The following is a 23,929-nucleotide window of genomic DNA, read 5'->3' on the forward strand; positions in this document are numbered from 1 at the left end:
ACCAAAAAAAATCTTAGCAGTTTTACAATAATCCTGTGGAAAATGGACTTAGAAAAGTGGGTTGGGGATTTTGTTTGTTTCCCATTGTTTTGGTTTTGCTACAAAGTATTTCAGAAAAGAGCTTGTGGAGAAATGGTTGCCTCCCTAGGAAATGCTAGAGTTAACTGAAAAACCAAATAACCCCCAAACCCACAACCCTGCAGCCTCAATACATATGCAGATAGCTATGGAGATGTCTGGAATGTAGTACTTAAGGGTAAGGTTTTCAAGTGGCAAACAAGTCTTTGATGAAAGGTCCTTTTGAGACAATTTTCTTTTTTTTTCCTCTGTGTGTGAATAAAACCTGATTTCCTGGCAAGCCAGTGGTAAGGTTTGATATGGAGTCAAGTCCCCCATCACTCTGAGAAGAAAAGCAAATCAATTTGAAATGTTCTCTGTGTTTGTAGGTGGTGGAAGGGTCACAGCAGAATTAACCACATAGGAAGCATTAGCTGGCAAGTTACCTTTATCATCTGAGTGCAGCCTCACCTATATGGGCTCTTTCTACCGGGGTACCACTGCTTGGGCTGCTGCTGACTTGATAAAACTCAGAGCTGCTTCAAAGGGCTCCTGTGAAGCCTGGTGAGGTCAGGATCAAGGGAAATGGGATGAACTTGCATCTGGGGGTTGAACTGTGGCAGGGTGGGGGGGCTCTCCAGGTCCAGTGACTGTCAGGGCAGGTTGCTGCTGCAGCAGCTCCATCTTTGCAAGCTCGGTGCTTCACTGGTTCGAAACGTTGCGGTCTCTGTGATGAAGGTAATTTCTGTACTGGGACTGTTGGCTCTAGTGTGAAACAGGTGAAGTAAGGTATGACAGATTATGTGGTTTTGGAACTAGGAAACAATAGTAACAATAGTAACATAATTATGTTTTTTTGATGGATGCTTTAATACATTGGTGTGGACATTCTGTTTTGTTTAGAGCAGATCGCGGGATCTGGAGGAGGGGTCTGGATTTGCCCTGATTTCACCACAGTTATTTGGCCTTAAGGCAGAAATGTAAAGAGAGATGCAAAAATTACTAAGGATAATAGCTTTGGGGATGTTGCAAGGAATTATTTTGCAAACTATTTGTGGCATGGAATCACAAACACACATGCTTTCCTGGCAGTAAACAACATGTGAGTGCTTTCTGTGCTTCTGGAACTCCCTGGCCTGCAAAAGACCTGCAGCCAGGAATGTAATAGCTGTCCTCAGCCAAGGGATGGGCTTGAAATGACCATGTAATAAAAATAGCCATGCAAAAAGATAGGGCTCCACGTGACACTGCACTGAAAGGTCCTACTACAGGTTTGCTGTCCCCACCCTTTCCTCGATATTCTGTGGCAGGAAATAGTCTGAATTTGTAAGCCAAGCTCACCAGGTTCTGAAAATAAAAGTATTCACCTACTTCATGCTGTCTGATCCTTTCCCTTCTTCTCCTTTCTTTTGGGTTCCCGTGCGCTTTGCAGTGCAGGTACATCGACTGTAGGCTAGTTAGACTCTAATGTGGTACAACTACAACTCAGTCCTAATATTGTCAAAGTTTTCTCCATCTTACTAAATTGTAAGTCATGCTTCAATCCTGCCCTTTATTTAACCTCACCCTTGGCAGCTTTGCAGTTTGGGATGCTGGTACCTCATGAGCTACTCAAGGCCCATCCAGCAACTGTTTGGGAACCCATTCCTATCTGTATTCGGACTTGCTGCTGAATCCTATAGTCTTGTTACCTTGCTGAGTGTGGACCCTGCTTTTGGGTTATTTCCCAGTTTATCTCTTGGGCAGTCCTGTGTGCTATTGAGAAAGGTATCTTGGTTTCCATTGCATACTCCCCATGTTGTGGGTAGAGTCCTGGACTGCGGCTTCACTGCTGTGTTTACAGTCCCCTGTTAGCAGAAAAAATCACTTGATGGCCATGTTTCAGGTTCCTGTAAGAGGAAGACTGCAGCAGACCTCCCTTACAAAGCGCTTTAGGAGCCCCCAGGTGGGAAGTGCCCTGTGGAGCTGGGCACTGCTGTGTACCTGCACGGTGCCATTGCCCGTGTAGCTGGGATGGGAGCTGCCATCTGTGCTGAGCTCCTGCTTCTCTGTGGCACCCAGCATCTCTCTGAAACTATGGTGGTGGTGCACTGCAGGTGTTGGAGAACAACCCCTGGAAGCAGCACCTTTCCCAGTGGCTGTGAAGGTGTAATGTGATGCTGACTGTGCCTCAGACTGAGGACTGCTGCTGAGGCAGAAATTCCCAACCGCTGGGACAGGATTTGACATAAATGCCAAAGCATTGATGTTTGCATTTTTTGTTTTTTGGACCCATTCATGATTCTGTAGAAAGGGTCTGTTCTTGAATACATGAAGGTGTAGGGAAATTACTTTGAAAGTGGCCTCATGCTAAAGCAATTAAGTAATATATACATCAAATAATTAATTCCAAGGGAAGGATAAAATTGAGGAAAGGCAAAATAACAAAGTAAAAACTGTCTGCAGACTTTTGAGGCATTTCTTGATGGAAAGGGAGGGATTATTACTAAGATTAGCTTTTCAGAGGTTTTAAAGTAGGGTTCAATAACTGTAAAGGCTGGATTGTTTGGCACCAGCATCTCTGTAGTTCTAAATGTCTGCTTGCAGTTAATGTAGGTGCAACAAATATTTATGTGCAAAAGAGTTAATGGAAAAAACCAGTGCATGTACAACAAGAAATGTGTTACAAGAAAGTGAAAGCATAATTGAGTGATTTAAATATATAGGTAACCACTTCTGAAAAATGGGAGAACTCAAAAACAACCATGAAGGGGTTCTGAATGATCACCAGATCTGATGTCTCTGGGTTTGCCCCATACTTCTGTACTTCTCTCAAGTGTTCTGTAAGGCCCCTGTACTGTGCCAGAGACATCACCGTGGTGCTAATCAGTGCATACAACAAAGGCAGGTTTTTTCCTCAGTGAAAGGAAGAATTCTTGTCCCTCTCCATCCTTAGGAAGCCTAAGCAATAGCAATGCGTCCAGCCCTCCAAGAGGGCAGAGAAACCATGCCAAGAAGCACACACAGAGCTTGAATGTGGAACATTTTCCTTTTTCTGATTTCCACATTGACTTCCACCATATTGCATGTTTGCCTGCAAGGTCACCTCTGACAGTGGGATTTTGTTCTTAATTTTTCTTAACTCATAGCATTCTCACTGGGAAGTTGGTTGAACCTCTCTGTACAGACCAGGAAAGCCTCTAAATCTCTGGCCAGAGTGTGGGCAGGTGCAATGATCTCTATACCTCCAGCCTGCCTGCTTTTAAGTGTAGGATTCAGCTGGGGTTCAAGGTGTGCCAGTGTTAGGGAAGGGCTGTGCTTCTGGCTCGGTTTATTGATCATCCTCAAGTGTTATTCGAGAGCCTTCTGCTCCCTGTTTTCATTAGGGAGAGCTGCCTGGACTAAGGTTTTAAGTCTAACACTAAATCAGGTGCTAAGTAACCTGAAGAGTTTTAGATAAGCTAATAAAATTTGTTGAGCAGTAGAAATTTAAATTCCTTGTAAAAATTACAAGTAGAATAAGCAACTATTAAGTACAGCAGCTGAAAGCACTGAATTTCCAGCTCAGAGGGACATCATTGGAGGAAATAACACAACCCTTGAATTAAGGTAAATAATTACTGAATTGATTTAAATTTATTCAGGTGTAAGACTTCAGTCCAAATTTGGCTTGTGCAAATGCCACAGTAATTATTAATGGTGAGCCGTAGAAGGGCTGGGGGCTGGAGATGACCGTGTGTCAGTTCATGGAAGGGCAGCAAGGAAGATCTGCCAGCACATCTCAGCTATTCTGGGCTGGGCACTAGAAGGGACAGGCTGGCCCTGATGTAGAAGTGCAAGAGCCAGACAGGTTCTCCTGCTTTTTGGTGGTCTCCATCACCTGCTCCTGCAGTCGCTCTCCTGCCTCAGCTTCACAATTTGTAAACCAGAATTAATAGCAGCCACCACTGGGATTGTTTAGAGACTTCCCCCTGTTAAAATGCCTTTCATTTCCACACTGCTCCAGTAGTGCTCAGTATTACTGTTATTACATGGTGCTTTCTTAGCTTGCTGTTCAGAAAAGCAGCTGCCTTCTGTGGCTGGTGGAAGCTACCATTATGCTGGGTGGTATTATGTATGCGACTGTACTTTTGGCATCCGGGTCTATCATTTAGATTAATTTGGAAATTGTGTAGTGACTTGAGGAAAACTGCTGTTGAATTAAAGTTTGTTAGCCCAGAAAATATAATTAGTCCAAAACCCCCAGTAATTGTGTAATAAATGCAATACTGGATGGTTTTGCATATAAACCAGACACTTGAAATATAACTTTTGGTACAGTTTCCCTTTCCTTTTTTTTTTCCCTCCAGCATGGGGTACTGCATCCTTTTTGTCCACGGTCTAAAAAAGCTGTCTACGTGGCTAAATAAATGGAGAATTACTGTTCTGACCCTCTTTGCTTTGCTGCTGCTGCTTTTCTCTTGGAAGACTGTGAAACAGAATGAAATCTGGCTGTCACGAGAATCCCTGTTCAGGTAGGAGTGACCACAAGAGAATATTTGCATTTTTATGTTGTTGAAAATAAGTTTGTTGCATGGAATAGTTTTCTTTAGAAAAAGTTGTGCTATTGATGCATTGATCTAATTAACATTTTTATTGTCATAAAATAACACTTACTTTCTGTTGTCTGATACCTGGGCAAAAACTGGTGTCAGCACTTTATATGCTTATGTACAAACTTTGGCTCTGACAAGCACATTTTTAAGACATGCTGTTTTTAAATAACTTCGATTCTGTAGATCTAATGATAGTGTAATGCTTTTGCTTCTAAAGACATAGCAAAATTTTTTTGCAACACTCCAGAATGCCATAGTAACGCTACTGAATATATTGAAATTTCTTCAGCAATGTTCTAATGACAAAAATAAAATGCCACGAAGTGCCAAACTTAATGTACCATATTTCATTTTATTTGATTACTCTTTGCCAAACAGCTCTCTTAACAACCTCATTTATGTATTTTCTTGCATTGAAACAGTCTGTTTCATTTTGTGTTTTGCTAGAAAATGTATTGCATTTGCCTCCAGCTGCTTTCAGCAGTTGTCTAATTGTGAAGTAATTGCAGAAACACAGGTGATCTGCACATGGGTTGATCTTTATTTCCTAACTTATTGGCCAGAGCAAAGTTTAATTTATGCAGCACTAAAAGTATGAAATTGTTTTTTATGTGTACCCTTTGGTCTTCAGGAAACACTACTGCAGTGGTTGGAGCTCTCTTAGTTGGGCTGTTTTTTAAAAAAATATGAAATTGGGTTTCTTCCCCCTGCATGATTCGTGGAATATTCTGAGTTGGAAGGGACCCACAAGGATCATCGCATCCAGCTCTTAAGCGAATGGCCCAAACAGGGATGGGGATCAAACCCACAGCCTTGGCACTATTTGAACTCAGCTCTGACCACCTGAGCCAATCTCAGTTCTCTGCCTGTCTCCCTCAAACACTGTTTGCTGTTCAAACAACAGCAGCCACGGTGACTGGCCTGGACTCACACAGCAATCCACTTCCTCCAGTCCAAACCTGGCCACTTGGAGGAAAGTAGGAGATTTCCAAGTTGGACAACTCTCTTACTGAAGGGGAGGTGGCAATAGGACAATTCCATTTGCAGAGTTTCAGGCATTCATACGGTGTTGTGTTGTGCACAGCTGTGGTTACCCATGTTTAAAAACCATGAAGTCAAACTGTAGCAGATGACAGGAGGACATTTCCTTCTACGAAGGAGCGTTCTTGGGACAATATGGACTGCTATGGGGTCTCTTGCAGAAGAGAGAGATAAGGTCATGTCTGCTTAGTTGGATACAAATGGAGTTCTGTCCTTCCAGCCTCCATTCAAAGCAGGGTGACTATTTACTGCCAGCTCCAATTCCGAGGCTGTGGCACTGCTGCAGTGCAGCTGTCAGCTGGAGCTAATACACCTTTACCTCAAGGGAGGGAAGTGGAGTAGCTCAGGGCAGTACTCAGGGCTCAGTGCCTTGGGCTGAGCTGTTTCCCTCTTCAGCTCAGGAGTTTTGGGGACAGTACCAGGAGAGAGGTCTGCCCCAGGCTTTTGAGGGGATGGCAGAACTCTGTGTTCCTGCTGGGTCACCTCATATTGTGTCCTGTCCCTGAGAGCAATCAGCAGCAGCTGCTGAAAAAAGCACTGTAAGAACAGGGCCAGCAACAATAATGCTTCTCTCCAGTTCTTTCCCAGCTTGCAGTAATCTGCAGTTTAAAGACTTCCTGAGTCAGGAGTTACTTGCTATTTTTGCTTTTAACAGCCACTGATGGACTTTTCTTCCATAATGTCTCTGCTTTTTCAAACCTATTTATAGTTTTGGCTTCTACAGCATCCTGTGTGCTGGGCTCCATGGTTAAATTACAGAGCATGCACACTAAGATTTCCCTCTGTGTGCTCTGAGCCTTCTGCCTGATTATCTGGTTTGGTGTCCCCTACTTCTGGTGTGCTGAATGAGTAGTGAGTAACCATCAGCTTGTCACTTAGAATAAAGGCACTTCCATGCCTTGAACCCCCATGCCTTCACCTAAGGCTGTCTCTTTTTCCCACTGAAGTCAGCTGATTTTGTACTCCCCTCAGATGGAAGCTGTTCTGCATTTCTGATTCCTCTAGTCAGTCTTCTCTGGATACTTTCATACTCTAATCCATCCTTTTGAGAAAGAGGCCAGAATTACCTTTCAAGAGGTATGTGCAGCACGGTAACATAGGACTGCTTTCTGGATTTGGTTCTCTTCTCCTACTAATTCCTAATCTTCTGCTTGCCTTTTATGACCGACCTCTCCTAAGCAGTGAGTGATAATTTCACAGCACTCCCAATGCAAATTACAAGACACCTACTGTGATTGGAAATAACTGGGTTTTAGACATCAATCTGTGTGCAGATTTATGCAGATTTAGGGAGTGTGTGTACACACTCTCTGTTGCTTGTGTCTGTACCAACACTGCATTTGTTGTGCCATCTTCTTGCCCAGCCTTCAATACTGTGAGATCCTTCTGCAACAAAGTGTAGTCAGCTTTAATTCCTGCAGTGTGATTCACATTGGTGGCATCAGCAAACGTGTCCCCTCCCCGTTTGCTCCCCTTTCAAGATCCTTTGTGAACACCTGAAGTACCTCAGGTGCCATTGCATGTCTCCTGGGAACCCTGCTTGCACTCTTCTCCAGCTGTAAAAACTGTTCAAATATTAATGCTCTTTGCTTGCTGTCTTTCAACTGAGTACTGATTCATGAGAGGATTTTCCCCTCTTACTCCATGACACCTTGGATAAATTGGAAGTCTTCGGTGAGGGATTTTATAAAAAAAAATCCCTTTGGACATTTAAGTGCTCAACATTAGTGTATGTGATTTTGGTTGCCTAGGCTATATTTGGATATTTGTAAAAGCTTTCCATAGTTTCAATAACATGTATTGTAACATGTATAGACCTGTTGAATCTATAAAAACACAACAGAGCTTCCCAAATAACTTCTTTCTGCAATATACAAGGCAAATTCTTTGTTGGACTGTAGTTACCTAGAAGTGTGCTAGAGTTAGGCTTTATTATGGTTTTCCCCAAATTACCTGAAGTGAAAATCAGACTTCCTGGTCTGTTTCCCCCTCAAGATCCCTTCCCTGGAGCCATATGAGGTCATGTTCATCAACTTCCATTCCCGTAGTGCCAGTCTCATTTAAATTACAGGCTACCTACCACAGCTAATAGCTGTATGTTTGTCTTCCTTTGGATGTATTCTACCAAGCCCAATGGATTCATAACTGTTCTGGGTGCTGACTTGTTTTAAAGCCTCTGTTACTGCCACTTCAGTCAGAGACAGTGCTTCAGTCTTGCCCCTGTGAGGAAAAGCTCCTGTGTGGCAACTCCTTCAGTTTCCCTGCAGTGAGCACTGGTGCAGAGAATCCATTTAGCTTTTCTGCTGTGGTCTTTTCTTCTTCAAGCACTACTTTTAGACCTCCATCATCTATTTGCCTTAGGGGATCTTTGGCAGGTTTCCTCTGTCTGATGTATTCCATTATTAGCTTTGATAGCTTTAGCAAGTTTTTCTTTAAATCTCTTTTGGTCTGCCTAATTATGGTTTATGTTTAACTGGCTGACGTTTATGCTCTTTTCTTTTTTCCTTCTGTAGCTGTTCCTTTTTAGAGTGGCTTTCATTTCTCATAGCTGTCTTCACTGTGCTGTTTACCCTTATTGGCCTTTTTGTTGTCCTTTTAAGATCTTCTTTGATAGGTGTTACACATCTCTCACAAGTCTGTAACGTGGTAGGACCCTTCTTGTTGATGGGAAGAAAATGCAAAAGAATAGTATAGCAAGAAGATAAAGTCATCCCAGGAGTGAGAGATCTCCTCTTTGGGGCAGGAGGATGCTGATGAGGAGAGGAGGGAGAAGTGGATGGAGGTATGTGAAACAACAATAAATTTTAATGGACAGAATGGGAGGAGGATACAGAGCAAATCTATAGATGAGGGAAAGGAGACATAAATCAACCTGCTTGGTAGTCTCTGTGTGTGTTGAATTTTTTTTAAGAAGTATATGCTGGGAGAATCTTTACTCACAATCCTAGTTCTTCATTCCTCTTTCTCCAGTTGCTGCTTTAATTAATTACTGCTTCTTCCCTCCTCTTAGTGTTTTTTTTTTTTTTTCCTTTCACCTCTACTTTTTGTTCCATCATTTGCTTGGATGTGTTTCTGCAGGGTTGGTTTTTCTTGATTCCCTTGGCTGAGGCTTAGTCTGTTAAATACGCTTTTCCTATGCTGGTCCAGGAGATGTTTGTATACTCAGAGTGTTCCTAGTTTTGTGCTTGTGCCCCATTCTGTCCCTTTCTCAAGACTTAACCTATTTTGATGTTGTGTGGCAGCACCGTTGCCGTCTCTGGGTCACTGTTGCCCCTCAGTCTTCAGCCCAGGGGCCAAGTTTTCTGGATGCAGAAATCCTGCCAGGTCCTGGCTGAACCAGCAGTGTCGGGGAGGATGCTGCTCTCTGAGGAAATGAGGCATCTCCACACAGATGCACAAGCATGTGTGCAAGGACTAAATGAGAAGCAAATAAACCACAAGTATAAGACATGGCCAAATACGTAGAGAGATATTTGTGGCATTTTATTCCAAGACATCTCTAGAAGCCCCAAGCAGTTTGTCTTAGTGTGTTGGCAGGTGATCAGGGAGGACTGACTTGTTAATTATTTACGGAAGTGCCCTCTGGAGTGAATGCACAGGCCAGAAGGTCAGATTTGAACTGCGGTCAGTGTTAATGTCCAAAGCCAGGGAGAGGGAGGGGAGAGCTGTGGGCTGACCTCTGCATCCGCTGTACTGACCTTTCCAAGGCTTGTCAAGCTGCCACGTTTCCTGTTGCTCCTGGAAAGCGTCCGCACACGCTGCCCACATTTGTGACAGTGCCTGGAAACACAGGAGTAACCAGAAAAGGAACTGTACAAAAATGATGCCCTCTTAGCAGCTCTCCTTTCCAAGCCAGGTCTGCTGACTTCAGGAATTTGCAAAAACTGCTTCAGCCCCAAATGTGTGGCACGTACTGCTGTGTTATTTTGTTAGTTCTGAAAGCTGGCTCAGCTGAGGAGGGCAAGTCCCATTGGATTTCAGGCATGTTCTATAGGACAGTTTAATATGGCCCAACACAGATATCTGTGAAATCAGTATGAGGGGAGGAGGCCAAGGAGGTGGTTGTTTGTGTCATCCAGAGAATAATTTGCTGTAGAGAACCTTTGTTGATGATAATGATTCCCAAAGCAGAGGAGACAGCATCAGTTTCCCAGGGTTCCTGCTGAGGCAGGACTGGTCTCATTCTTCTGAACTGAGCACTTTCCATACGGATATCACAGAAAATCAGTGAAGCCTCAGCCCTGCACCCAGTCACCCTGTAGAGCAGAACATGCACTTGGGAAAACAAGAGGGGGTATCACAGGGCATTTTTCCCAGCTGAAGTGGAATTTGGATGATGCTGGTATTTGAGGTTGGAAAATACCAGCGGTATTTTATTTCTCTGATTTATGGCGAATAGGCTTTTTGTTTTTCCACGGGGAGGAAGTGTTACATCAAAAGGTTTACCTATTGTTTGTTTTCCATTTATGTTGCTTACTGCTGTCGTAGAGGTCAGAAGGGAAGGAAGTCCTTTGGAGAAGTGACGTCCAGGGTCAGTGGGCTAATTTCTGACTGGAGCCAGATCGGTGCTGTAGGTTTTCAGAAGGGTGCGTGTCTGCTGGGCTGGGGAATAGGGAAATGGGAGAGTTTGGAAAAGCATATTGGAAAGTTATATTGAAATTGTGAGAGACTGGGAGCTTGTGGGAAGCAAAAATGGAAAAACATTGTGTTCTGCTTTGTTATTTATACTCCACCCTTTCCTTCTTGGCTTTCACTGTGGACATCATTGTTTCCTCTGCAAATGAGCAAACAGCATTCTCGACTGGTCAAGGATCAGTTGGCCAGGAGTGTTTGCCTAAACACTCCCAAAAATTCTCCTCTGCATCCAGTGCTGTGTTTGCTGCTGCCTCTCCCAGCGCAGAGGCTCCAAGCAGCCTCAGTCACTGCTATGTGCATTTACAAAATGAAACATCCCCCTCCCCGCCCGTGTGAGGAGAATAAATAGGTCAGTGTGAACAGTGTGATACAGAAGAGAGCATCTTAAGAACCCAGACCCATTTCTGCCTTTCCTGTGTCACCCCCGCCACCAGCAGAAGCACACAGATGCAAGAAGCTTTATTAGTGATGTTTTAATAAATGGGACCAGCAGAATTGGTGATAAATTCTACTTAAAGGAAAACAGTTCAGAATTAAAGTATTGAAACATATGCATCTTGCTGTTAAGACTGTATCTCATTGGAACTGAAGTGCTCGTGCATGTGTAATGTACTCCTCACTGTTAGCTCAGTCTGCTCTGTTTCAGCAGAGGCTGTAGCAGAGCAGCTCCTCGCACATAGCTCTGGGAGAGCAGCAGTTTTGAGTGCCATGTCTCTGCCTGTAACACTGATGCTGATGTAATGAAACCCTCTCTGTATAAGAATTAATATTCCAGTAATGCCCAGAGGTTGTAAGTGTGTAGTTAATAGCTCCCAAGGCCAATGGAAATTAACACAGCCATAGCAGTCACACATTACTTGCTGCTGGTGCAGTATATCTTTGTGAAAACTAATACAGAAAATCATTCTCTTAAGAATAGCATCAATTAACTGATTTAATTCAGCGATTAGTCACAAAATGTCTTATTCCTGTAGTGCTCCCAGTAAGTAATTTGGAAATACCTGATGATTAGGAAGCCAAATGCAAGGTGTACTTTTAATTTTAGTAGGCAAACCATGGCTCTGTTGAGCTGAACTGTGCAAGGCAGTTGTGGGTGAAGCTTTGGAAGCTCTCACAAGTAGGTGTCAGCGATGCTGGATGCCACTGGCTGCAGATAACCAAAAGGATACCACATTTGCTGCTGCAATTCCTCAGTGCTGTTTTGCAATGAAATCCCCCTCAAAGGGTTTTTGCAGCTCTGGGTGCATTCTTCCCATGCAAGAGAATGTGCACCCCACTGCAGGGGCTGTGTGTGAGCCTGTCTCATTATGATTAACTTCCATGCTCACCAAAGTTAAGCAGGAGAGACAAACAAGGCAAGGCAACAAGACTTGGGAATTCTCTAATCCTTGGTTTTCCTACCTGAGGTAGCAGGGTTAGAGATGCTGGGAGTAGAAAAGAGAGCAGCTGGCAGGAATCTGCTTGTGAGCAAGAAACAGGACTTTGTCTGCTTTTCCGTGAACAGATTCATCCATCCTTATTTCCCGTTACCTCAGAGAGCCCCTATTTATGTGCTGGAAAGAATTCCCCCATTAAACAGAATGCTGACTTCTCTGGATCCTTGCAGGGAAATGTTTCCATGGTGTACGTGCTCCTGTGATTTCTTTCTCTCTTTAACCTTGAAACAGCATTTCTTCTGGCTGTGCAAGGTGTACCTTGCTTTCTGTGCTCTCAATTAAGCAAATAGGCATATGCTTGCTTTGTGCCCTCATTATTAATTCCAAATGTTGAGTTCAGTCTACACATAGCAGGGGAGACGAAGGGGAGGGATGGGGTGGCTGTGCAGCCAGATATCCTCAGTCGTGTTTCATAATGCCAGAGCGTTATTTTGCCACCTAAGGGTTAGAGTCCCATTAGCCCTCACATCCTGGCCATACTCTGCTCAGCCTTAAGCAGTGCACATGTGCTGGTACTTGGAGTATGCCAGGCATCCCATCTAGTGCTGATGCACATGGAAAAGATACCCTCTTTCTGGTATCTGCAGTGCCAGGTTTAAATCGAGATTTTCATAAGGTGCTTCATGACACTCAAGTTTAAGCAGGGATTCAGTTTTTAGAAAGTACTACATGCTTTCCCTCTAAATATTAGCCATTTTGGTTTTGGTCTTTCAATTTAGTGATTCAGATTGTAAAATACAATAGCATCTGGCCACCAGGAGTGTTGCAGTGTTGGTGCTGGAAGTGCCTGCGGTGACAGTGACCAGGATGAGTTGAATTGCTGCCACACATTTATGTCTGCCCGGGGCACTTGGCACATGGGACAAGCTCGGAGTTAGAACATGAGTTGTGTTGGCACAAATGCACAGGAGATGACGAGGTGCTCGAATTACGAGCAAGCTTTTCAGGAGAAGGGAGTGCGAGAAGAAGGTGGACCTAGGGGAAGATGGGGTAACCTGGCTGCTAATTGTGTCCTGCTTCTGTTCCTCTTTACAGCTCAGGAGTGAAGACCCTGCCCCACAACGCCAAGGTGCACTACAACTATGCCAATTTTCTGAAAGACCAGGGCCGTAACATTGAAGCAATCTACCACTACAAAACTGCTCTCAAGTAAGTCCCTTGGGGTCCTGGTGGGGCTCATGCTGTTAACCCATCTCCTTCCTGACAGGCATGGGGCAAGTTGGCTGCTCCTCATCCCTGGCTCCTGGGAGCAGCTTGGCTTTCAGAGCCTGGGAAAGTTCCCTGGCTCCGTGTTTGTGTGTCATGAAAAGAGGTAGCCTGGCTTCCCTCCAGCTCCACATGTGTGTGTGTGTGTGTGCACTTCAGTATATGAGATAGAAATGTTGCCATAGCTACACGTTGAGCGATGAGGTGTCATTTACACAGCTGAATGTATGCTGGTAAGCAGGAGGTAGTTGTCCTAAATGCGTTTTCAGGTTCCTGGGCCATTTATCTTAGTAAATTGTTAATGGTGCATGCCTGGAAAATGTCAGTGCGGTAGCCATCTGAAGTGCAGTAACAATAATGGTACTTACTGCTTGTATTGAGGCTTCTGTCCACAGAGCTTTGCATGAATGCTAAATTAATTGATCCTGAAAATGCTCCTTTGCAGTAGCAGGGCAAATGTCATTGCTGAGGTTCTGTACAGGGGGAAGCCGAAGCAGGAGGATGAATTGCCTTGCCTATAGATGAGCGGTAAACCAGGCCCCAGGGCTGGGCTGTGATACAGGACATGTCCTGTGGTATGTGTGAAAGACCCTTCCTTCACACACAGATGGGGTCACTCCCTGTGAGCAGCTTCCTCCACTTGCTGCTCCTGCCAGTGCTGTTCAAGCAGCTCAGCTGCTCCCCAGGCAGTGCTCAGTGCACCAAACAGGTCACCCCAGTTCCCCAAACCTCTCCCCTCTGGTCCTTGGGACTTGGAAGAAAGCCCCTCTGGGAAATGAATGTAAGGAACAGGGCTGGGGGGATGGCATGGTGGCAAGGGAAAGCAAGCGCGGAGCGTGCAGATAGTGTTTTCAGGAGTAGAAGCATGTTTGGGAAGGACAGACAAGGTGAAGAGTGGCTCTGATGGACAGCAAGGGCAGAGCTCAGCTCCATAGGGCATGTCAGGAGGTGGAAGAAATGTTCTTTCCTGACATGTGTTGTGACAGAAAACTCCAGAAATTACATGTATGTTTTGTCTTTTGGCCAGCTGAAGGGTTATGATAAAAGCTCTCCAAGGGCTCCTAACACACCCAGGTTGACCTGTGAGGACAGGAGTTCATTGTCACTGAGGAGGGACTGAACCTGGGTGAAGGTGATTTTTAGCTTTTTTGAGCAACATCCTGTTCTGTTTGACCATGCTGGGCATTTAGGAAGTCATTTAGAAAAACCTCCTATGTTTCCAGCAATGGAAAATCTAGCACAACCACCAGTAAACTGTACTGAAGGTTAATTACATTGGCTGCTGAAAATGTCCTCCCTTATTTTTAGACTGATTTGTTTAACACCAGCTTCCAGTCATTGAATTTGTTTACACCTTTTAATGCCACACTGAAGATCTCATTACCAAAAGTCCATTTTCCATAGAGTGATCAACTCCTGCCTTAACCTGCTGCTTGATAGGTGCTGGTTTTTTCAGCATTACAAGGTTTTGCAGTCCTCCAGTTGTTCCTGTATCTAGTCTCTGAAATTTCTCCAATTTACTAGAAAAGCCCATTGCAAGTTAAAAAGAAGAGGGACTGACAAAAATTATCCAAGCCCTGAGGTGGAGTGCACAGAGTAATGTAACTGCTCCTACCAGCATTGCCTCTGCTTGTGTAAATGGGATTTGCAGACAAAAGATCTTCTCTAACTCAGCAGCATGCATTTATTGTAATTATAATGCTGTTTTCTGCTCTGCAGTATTTCAATTATGAAAGAGTCTGTTTTAAGAACTGGTTGCAAACATTTTCTCAGCTGTATTACATAGCACTGTTTATACTGATGGTGTTGTTTATAGAGCATCTGAAGCCTTGTTGGGGCTTGGAGCCCCACAGAACCAACTGTGCTCTTCTCTAGGTGCTTGGTGTCTCGTGGCACTGGTACTAGTGCCCACTTGCTTCAGTAATTTCAGGATTAACTGGCAGTCTGGAAAAGTGAAACCCGCCTTGCACATTCTCTTTCTGACCCAAAGGTGCAGGCCAGGAGTTGGAAGTCTCCATCACTGGGAAGCTGCACTACTTGTTCCCATCACATTGTATTCTCTGCGCTTATATTTTCCTTATTTTTACTTCTTCCCACCTCTGTTACAAGGAAATTATTTGGGGTCTGTGTAATAAGCAATAGAACAGTGTAAGTAAAAAGTGTAGTGTGTTCTCTTGTTGAGGAGTACATTCTGTAATGTCTGTGTTTTCCCTTCAAACAGACAGACCCTTTCTGCAGTGCCAGGGGCTGTGTGGGGGCCCTGCAGCTGCTGCTGAGTGCCTACATTTGATGGCTGTGTTGAAGCAGTGGAGAAGCTGCTGGGTGTGGGACAGGCAGCCTCAGGCAGATACAGTGGCAGACCCTACACAGGTATCACAAAAACCAGCTGTTTATCCATCCTTACAGACACCAGCTCCTCACAGACTGCTCTGATTGTAGACCAATCTCCACAATTAGAGAGAAGGAGGTAGTAGCTGTAATATCCTGAGCAGATTTTGATGGCTCAGGATATTTTTGGCCACTGGCTTGACCTGGAAAGATGAATTATCACTCTGTAAATTTCCATAACAGGGAGCAGGCAGACCAGCAGCTGAGGTATTCACACAACAAGCTTTCATGATTTCCCACAGGTACCCCTCACTGAGTGCCTGATCTCCCAGCAAGTGTGGGTGGATCCATCCCTCCCCATGTTACAGAAAACCCAAGCTACTCAGGAGGCTTCACAATCCAATGGCAGCACAGCCAAGAGTACAGAAGATAAAAATATTATTTCTGCCTAGTGCTCAGTGAGCAGATCAATAGGGAATTAATAAGGAAATGGAGTCGATAAGGACACGGCTTGCTGCCTGGGAGCTCCTGGGAGACAGGAAAGGGAGAGCTGCAGTGCCTCAGTGTGTGATGGCTCATCCACTATTCCAGCTTTGTGCCAAATGACAGTGCAGGTCTGCTTGATCTCTGGTGAATGAGTTTAATTGTTTAGTAAACAAAAGTGATGTTGTCAGTCTGCACTGTGCTGCTTGAACTGCGAGCAATTGCCGTTCCACCAACTCCACCAATGTAAGGATGCACTTCCACGCGCTCCTGCTCTGCCAGAAGTGCTGGCTGCCATGGGTCTGCTTGGCAAAGCAACACATTGCTCCTGTGAAGTTGTAGCTGTGGGAAAAGATGTTGAAGTGCACACAAGTCACCTAGTGAAATCCTAGCAATTGGTACTAAATCCTGGAAAAGTGATCCCCAATGCTTTAACTGCTCCCTTTCCTGCTTTCAGACACAGGTGGGATTCCCTGCTGGCAAATGTTGGTGCACCTCTGTTGGCTTCAGGGCACAAAAGTGCTGGAGGAGTGTAATGTGTTTTCTCTGACAGTGAAACTGCAGGGGAGGTTTTCAAGGCAAACTTGGCAATCAGTCCCAACAACCACCTGTTGGTGCCATTGCAGGTGGCCCATCAGATAACTCATTCCTCAGCCCAGCCCAGAGGCCAGTGACACAACACCCTGACCTAGCCAGGCTTGGGTAATCAGTGCAATCTAATTATGCTCTCCAAGAAGTGAAAACTGAAATGAAGTGCACAAATGGAGGATGACGTTGGAATTGGAGATGGAGAGAATGAAAAGAACAAAAATTCTTTGTATGTAGGAAAAGCTCTTCCTATATGTAGTTTGTAAAAGGGGAATGGAAATGGAGCCCTTCAGAGATGCCAGATGAGTTACCCGTAAAACAGGCCCGACAAACAGCTGGCATTCAGCAATTGTCGAGTGGGTTATAAACCTTTCATCTTACCTGCAGTAAAACAAGAAAAACACACCGCTGGATTAGACTGCTTCACTGGTTTGCCTGACATATGGTAGTGACCCCAGGAGATCCTGGGGTTTTTTTGGGGTTTTTTCCTGCAGAAAGTAAAGGCTGGAAATACTCCACCTGAGATGTGAATTGACCACGACTATTCTGAAAGATGGCCTTAACATTCTTGCTGCTTCTGCTGCAGGTTTGTGGCTGTTGTTAGGAATTCTGGAGAACCTCTGCTCCTGGAGATCAAACAGTGCTGATCTTACCTGAAATGTATCTCACCACTTGTCTCCCATTTGTGAGTGAGAATATGAGGTGGTGCAACCTCACTCAAATATGAAGAACAACTCTGATGTGCTAATGAAGATGTTTTTGCTGTTGTTGATAGTTACCAAGATTTCGTCCTGCTTCTCCCCAGCCTTGTGTGCTTGATGTTACTGTTGAGACTGTTTTATTGCTCCTCAGGAAAGCACATGGGCTGACGTGCAGAGAGAGAAGAACGCCTGAGCCTTAAAACCCATTTGGTGAACATTTGTTATCAATTAAATCAATCTCCTTTTAACAGTGGAGGGAAGAAAAATAATTTGTCTTCCCTCCTACAATTGCACTCATTCAACATTTTAATTCCCAAAGCAGTTCTGTCTTACCATCCCTCTCCATGTTTGTTGCCAGGGCAGTGTTTCCCATGGAGGGCAGATCGATGTGAGCATCAGTGGGTGGGGCTGAAGGAGGTTGCTGGGTTCCTGGCTGGATAAACACACTAAATAAATCCTTGGGTGGACAAACACACTAATAATAGTTCTGGGCTATCCAAGCAATATTTCTGTGTCTGAAAAAAGGTCATCATCTAAAAATTCATGTTTGCCTTCTGGATGTTAAAACATGCCTGACAGCACAGAGTCCTGCAGGAGGCATCCACCTCATGTAGTGTGATCCTGTGAATTTATGTACATAAATGCACTGGTGTGTGTACCTGAGAATGCACACATTTCTGCAGCGTTACCTCTGTGTGTGTACATGTCCATCAGCAGGTTCCTAGCCACAAACTCCCCTTAGGCTTTCCCTGCCAAATGCTGCTGACCAAACAGAGCGGGAAGGGGACCAGCCTGCCACGCAGAAAGCTTCATTCCCCCTTGTGGCGTCTTCTGGAGGAGGGAGCCTCTGGACAGCAAGTGAGAACTCTTGGCCTGCCTTTCTTTGCAGTTCAGGGAGCTGTTCTGCTGTTCAGCCTTCAGAGAGAGGAGAGAGTGGGCCAGGAGACAGAGAAACCAGTATGAAAACACGTGGTGCTGCAATTTGTGTGGTCTAGCTCTTGCAGAGGAGCTTGCAAATAATACATCTTAGGCCATTGCTTACAGCGTGGGAACTGGGAATGCTGGTTTGGGGCATCAGTAAGGGTCATGAAATCATGGTTATGTATCCTTAGTACTCAAACACAGGCTAGATGGAGAAGGGAAAACAGTGTAAGTAGCTTGTTCGTATCCCTCATTTGAGGGAACAAAATTGGTTCATAGCATCATGAAAATGGGTAGAAAAGAAAAAAAGCAAGGCTGTTCTTTCAACTCACTACATTTTAGAAATAAAGCCCTAATGCTGTAAGGGAGACTCGGGTTTCTTCTTAAGCTTTCTCACACACCTTCCTGCTGGGGTTTTATATATCTTAAATCATCGGTATCTGGGGTTGTTTAAATTCAGTTAAATTGCACTCTCCATGCAGTAAAAAAATTGTATTCTTCCAGCCCTTTATGTGTGTGTGTCAGTGTATTTGCCTTGAAAATGCCTCTCAGCATGGACTGCAGGTGGCCTTGGATACCATCTGTGATTTATTTCTGGGAAGAATTAAAATATGAGCACCATTTGTTAGCCTGTTTTTAGTGAGTAAAAAATGTGCAGTGCTGCTTTGCTGTGGCTGCCGTGGCTGCATTTGCTCCCGAAACCATGAGTGCCCTTCTGACATTCTGATATTACTTAGATCAGGCCCTTGGATCAAGCCTGGAACATCTTCATAGAGATTTCATGTAATACTCTGCAATAGTGGATGTTACGGGCTGGAGGTGGATCATGTCCAAGTGGTTGGGAGTAACTTTGTGTGGTGGTCTGATTTGAGCTTTGACAATAGGCTTAAGGAGTATTGTGTAGGTGTGTGGTGGCTGTCCTGAAGCTGGATGGAATTGTTGAGTATTTTAAAGGTAATTGATGGCTGAAAGGGCTGCTTGAGAATTTGAATCAGAGACTTCATGGCCTTTACAACACATTGCATGGGATGGTGGCCAAATTACTTCAGCCAGTGTGATTTATTTTTGAACCTGTTCTCTATATAAAGTTCTAATCCCTGCCTGTTTTGAGGGCTGTTACCCCTCTGCTCAGTTTTTCTGCTTTTTAGTGATAAAATAACAATCAATCAAGGCACAGGCTTTTATTTACTTAAAAACTGAACTGGTATTAAGTGCAACCATGAGCCCCAATGCAGAGACAGTATGTGTGCATTTAGAGCTGTAGAAGCTGGGTGTGCCTGCTGGGATGGACAGATGGATGTGTAACTCAGCCCTGGACACTGGTGGTTACAGGTGGGGTCCCTTCCTATACCATGGTGTCTGTTGTGGGTACAGGTCCTTCAATGCTGCCCTTCAGGGACTTGCTGGCTTTTCAAATACATCTTCTTAGGGAAAAGCCCCCATCAGCTCTGAGGATGACAACTCCATAGCCTTTCTCCGATACTGCATCAAAGCTCTGCCTACTTATGTATTGGGGACTGATAATATGGGGAAAGAAAAATGCTTTTCTGATGAAAAGGTGTTTTCTTATTAGGACAAGGCATCTATTTTTATTTTTATGTGGGTTATGCAGAGAGAAACTTACGGCTGTATTTTGCACATGTTTAAGTCTACCTTTCACTTCTGGCTAGTGATAACCTCAAATGCAAGGGTTAGTTACTCATTCCCACAGCCACTGCTTTTTTCTTAGCCTGCTGTCCTTGTTTTTATGAAAACTGTACAGTATGGGGCTGTACAGCTTCCCCTGGCACCTGGGAGCCTCGGGAGATGGCAGGTGTGATTTCACCCCCGTCTGCTTCAGTGAGAGTATGTTGGTATTTTATCCCCTCATGTCACGTTTGATTGAAGGGCTCACCTGATGGTCTCTTGTTTGCTGTGGGGTCCCTCAAGATTCTTTGGGCTCTGTGGAGGTGCCTGCATTGTTCACACTGTCTATAAGTCAGGCATGTTGTGAATTATTAGTCCTTTGCTGGGCTTTGGGAGTGTTGAGGTTTCTGGGATTTTCAAGACTTACGTGGATCCTGCATAAATTCTTTATGTGAGAGAATAAGCAGACAGCCCCATTTGATAACCTCATGTTGCCTCCACACTTCAGGGAACATGCAAGTTTAGCAGGAAGGATTTTATTTATTTATATTTAGCTGTGATATTGTTTGACTTAAACTTTGTTTGACTCAGCTCTAACTCTCAGGCTTCTATGCCTGCCCAAATTTGAAAATGTAATGAAAATTTATAAATTGTAATATTGTTTAGTGTGCTACAGATTGGTTATTTGAATGGCAAGCTTTCAGATATTGTTGTGGGTTGGGGGTATTTTTCCTTAATGGATGTCAAGCTCAAAGAATTAACGAGGTTTTTGTCAATTTACAGATTAAATCTACTGAGAGTCTCTGGTTTGTTTGTTTGTTTGTTTGTTTGTTTTGGCATTTCTGTCCTGGAGAGGTTTCCCTCAATATCAGGGTGCTCTGCCCTTCAGCCTTGGAGGCTCACCCTGCTGAGAGGGTTTGCTGGTGGCAGGGCGCCTGTGGGCTGCTGTTCCTGCCTGCTGGGCTGATGGGCAGGGGGAGAAGCCATAAAACCAGGACCTTACTTCCTTCCACTGATCCCTGGCTGTGATTCAGCACTTGCTATTTATACCCAGTCAGCCTCTGGAGATCCCAGGTTAGATCAAGATCCTGCTGTAGACGCTGCTGATCAGGCATGACCCCGCGCTGACTTGTGAGCAGGACCTCCCTCAGGAGCTGAGCTGGCCCATGTAACAGCAATGAGGATCCTCATGGGACCCACAGCACTGCTCAGGGATGCTCTTTGAGCCCCCAGCACCAGACTGGGATGGGATCACTCCCTGTCTTACTCCTGGTGTTGTGTCAGGACCCCCTTGCAGCCGAGTGCATGGAAAAGGGTGTGATGTAATACCCAGCTCCAGGCTGTGCTGTGTACAGCCAGGAATCTTGCTGCTTTGTCATGCTTTCACCGAAGAAGATTATGCCTGAGGCTTTCAAAGGAACCTAAAAGCATTAGATCTCTCACTTGCCTGACTTTCAGCAGGATTTCTAGGTGCTTTTTTAAATACAAAAACCCCAGCCTGCCACAACCTTCTGCCAAGCTGAAGGGTGTTACCTTTGAGGAAATATTGATGCAACTACTAGAACTCTTCAAGAGACAGCCAGCTGCTGCTTGATATTGCAGGATCACCTCTCCTTCTATGAAAGAAATTCAAATGTTGCAAGTTGAAAACCTTTTTGAGGAAGACATAGGATCTGCCTTCATGACCTACACATCATGTAGAGCTGCTCTTGGAACAAGGTGCCACACTGTCATGAGGCCATGACCTGAATTGTTGCCAGTGCAGGATTGTTCCCCAAAGGATGACTGGTCTCAGAATTACATCAAATCGTGCTTTAATTCAGCCTGACATAGAGCTTTATTGAGAACTCACATAAATACATGAAAACGAGTGTGATGTAATATTAAAATTGGAAAATTGGCTTGAAATGGTATACTGGAGTAAATACAAAATGGGCAGTATTAAAACTTGGCACAGATGGAAACGTTATTCATATAACATTCTTACTTTCGTTGGCAAAACAATGCCAATAATTACAGTATATATTGGAATGGGGTAAAACGTGCCTTAAAAGCAAGTTGCCATCCTGCCAGCAAGTAATTGGGCCTGGGTAATTAAGGCCTGAGTCCATGTGCCTAATGTGGCTGCAGGGAGCCCCATGGATGCTGAGCTTTGTGGTAGGGTTGGACAGGCATCAGGAGAGCCAAGAGTGGCTGTCAGGGAAGTGTCCTGTTGTATGGAGGAGGAGTGGTGAGAGGTCTGACCCAGGGCTCTTCAAGCTCTCCTCTTGCCACAGAGAGGTGACACAGCCTGTTTTGTCAGGGCAGCACAGGGGGCTGAGTTATCACAGCTGCCTCAAAGGTGGCGGGGTCCCTGTGAGTGCTGAGTTTAAATGCATTATTTAATCAAAAGATGCATTAACAAAAAACAGGCACACTAGATCTCCCCAACTGAATCATTTATTTTTAAATTATTTTTCATTTATTATTTTATTATTTATTTATAGAAGAAAATAGTATGCTTGGAGCTCCTTTGAATATTATGGAGATGATGCAGGCAGATTTTTCTTTCTGCTGCTGCCATGTCATGGCTGCTGGGTTAATGATGATCGGGGTTGCTTACGAGTTTTATAATGGTTATAAGAACTCATAAGTCACTGGGAGCGTGCTTTCAACAGGCTTTTTGTCAGCCCTTGGAGAGTGGTGAAGGGCTGGTCACTGGGCTGGAGCATCAGGAAGAGTCACCCTCATGTGACATCTCAGGACTGTCCCAGTTCTGAGAAGTGTCTCTGGGCTGCTTTCAGTAACCTCTTCTATCATGCAGTGCCTGTGGGGGGCTGCCCAGACCCCTGAAAGATGACATTACAGCCTTTTCCATGCTGTCCATGGTAGTTTTCCAGGCTAATTGCATGTTGGTCTGGCCCCATCCCCTGCTGCTTGCTACCCACACAGCAATGCCTGTGCAAAACCCACATAATGCTGGGTAGTTGTCGCACTAATGCCTTCCTCCCCTGAATACCCCTGGCACCAAACCAGGTGATGTTTAAAGGCAGGACTGTGAGCAGAACTTGCCAGTTGTTTAAGTGGTCTCTCTCAATCTGAATTAAAAGAATTAAAATTCTTAGAGGATCATAGGTTGCAGTCATGACAACAAATTTCCTCCCTTTCTCTTCTTTCTGTAATTGTCTTGTAATTCAGATAGGAGCCAAACAAAGCCCTTCAAATTTTTTTTTAAATACCCCTACCATTTCAGATAATAGTGGCATTAAATGAAAAAGCAGAATAAATGGTCATCAGCGTTTTGATGACTGTATCTGTTTTATACCTGGTATCGTCTTGGGAAACTGGAAATCTCTTGACTGTGCAAGTCAAAAGGGCTTTTGTTCAGTGGTATTAGAGGGAATTTTGCTAACCTAAAAGAAGTGGGGATAATTACTAACAGGAGTTCTTGTGCAGTCTATACCTGTAATAGTTAAAGGGAAGGCTGCTGAAATTTATTCTGACAATTGCAGATACAGCATTGGAGGAACCGTTTGAATTATTCATTCTGCAACAAGGAAACATCCCACTTGTCTTCTCTTAAGAAATGAAATCTCAGTCTGCTTTAAAATGTACTTTCATGGGTTGCTTTCCCATAATTTTGCTATTCCAAGACTTCTATTATAATTATCCTTGAATGTAGATTTTAAAGAAAATTATTCTGATTTCTAAAGGAAAGGATAAACTGATTTTTTACATGAACTGCTACTTGTAGAATAAGTTTAATGAAATTCAGCTTTGTTTCATAAATAATGCAGCACTTGCATTTGATTAGGTGAAGCCTAGAGGAATTTCTGCCTAATCAGATGCATAGCAAGAAGGGTATTGCCTGCAGACTGTTACCATTATCAGTGGTGGTGGCAAGGAAAATACAGCTCTATATATGTCCACGTAGAAAGCTTTGTTTCGTAAGAGAAGCTGCAAAATAAGCTAGATATGTTCTAATAATTGATCTCCTGCATCTCAGTGTCCTCAGAGTGATGGTTTATAAAACAAAGTCTGGATTCTGAGTATTGTCGTTATTGTGGCATGAAGAGACCCCAGGTTAATTGGAGAGCTCCTTGTCCTGGTAATGTGTTTCTAACCCTTCTAAGAAATAAACACATTCTTCGTATCAATGAAGAATGGAGAAGAGACAATGTTTGCATTAGAGAGCTTATGATCAAAATAAGCTAATGCTGAATATTAGGATTCATTGAGACCAATTCCAGAAGTCTTGATAAACATCACAAACCTCCTGATAACTTCAAAATGGGAGAAGTACATGTGTCTCCCTCCATTACAACAAGCCACCTACAGCAAAAGCAAGTTCTTG

General features: G+C 44.1%; 1 protein-coding gene across 3 annotated transcripts in view; it reads left to right on the forward strand.

The window, feature by feature from the left end:
• The window catches only part of TMTC1 (transmembrane O-mannosyltransferase targeting cadherins 1), a 139,449-nt gene that overhangs the window by 87,603 nt on the left and 27,917 nt on the right, over nucleotides 1-23,929 (forward strand). For 2 of the 3 annotated variants that reach the window (XM_042050475.1, XM_042050474.1), the window contains exons 10-11: nucleotides 4,386-4,550; nucleotides 12,779-12,892. In XM_042050475.1, coding sequence (XP_041906409.1) covers nucleotides 4,386-4,550; nucleotides 12,779-12,892 — 279 coding nt within the window. The remainder of the gene's footprint in view (nucleotides 1-4,385; nucleotides 4,551-12,778; nucleotides 12,893-23,929) is intronic. The other variant, XM_042050477.1, reaches the window with a different exon arrangement.

This window comes from Corvus kubaryi, unplaced genomic scaffold (genome assembly GCF_017639235.1).
Source record: "Corvus kubaryi isolate FWS band 111438036 unplaced genomic scaffold, C.kubaryi_AGA036_p1.0 74, whole genome shotgun sequence".
Lineage (NCBI taxonomy): Eukaryota > Metazoa > Chordata > Aves > Passeriformes > Corvidae > Corvus > Corvus kubaryi.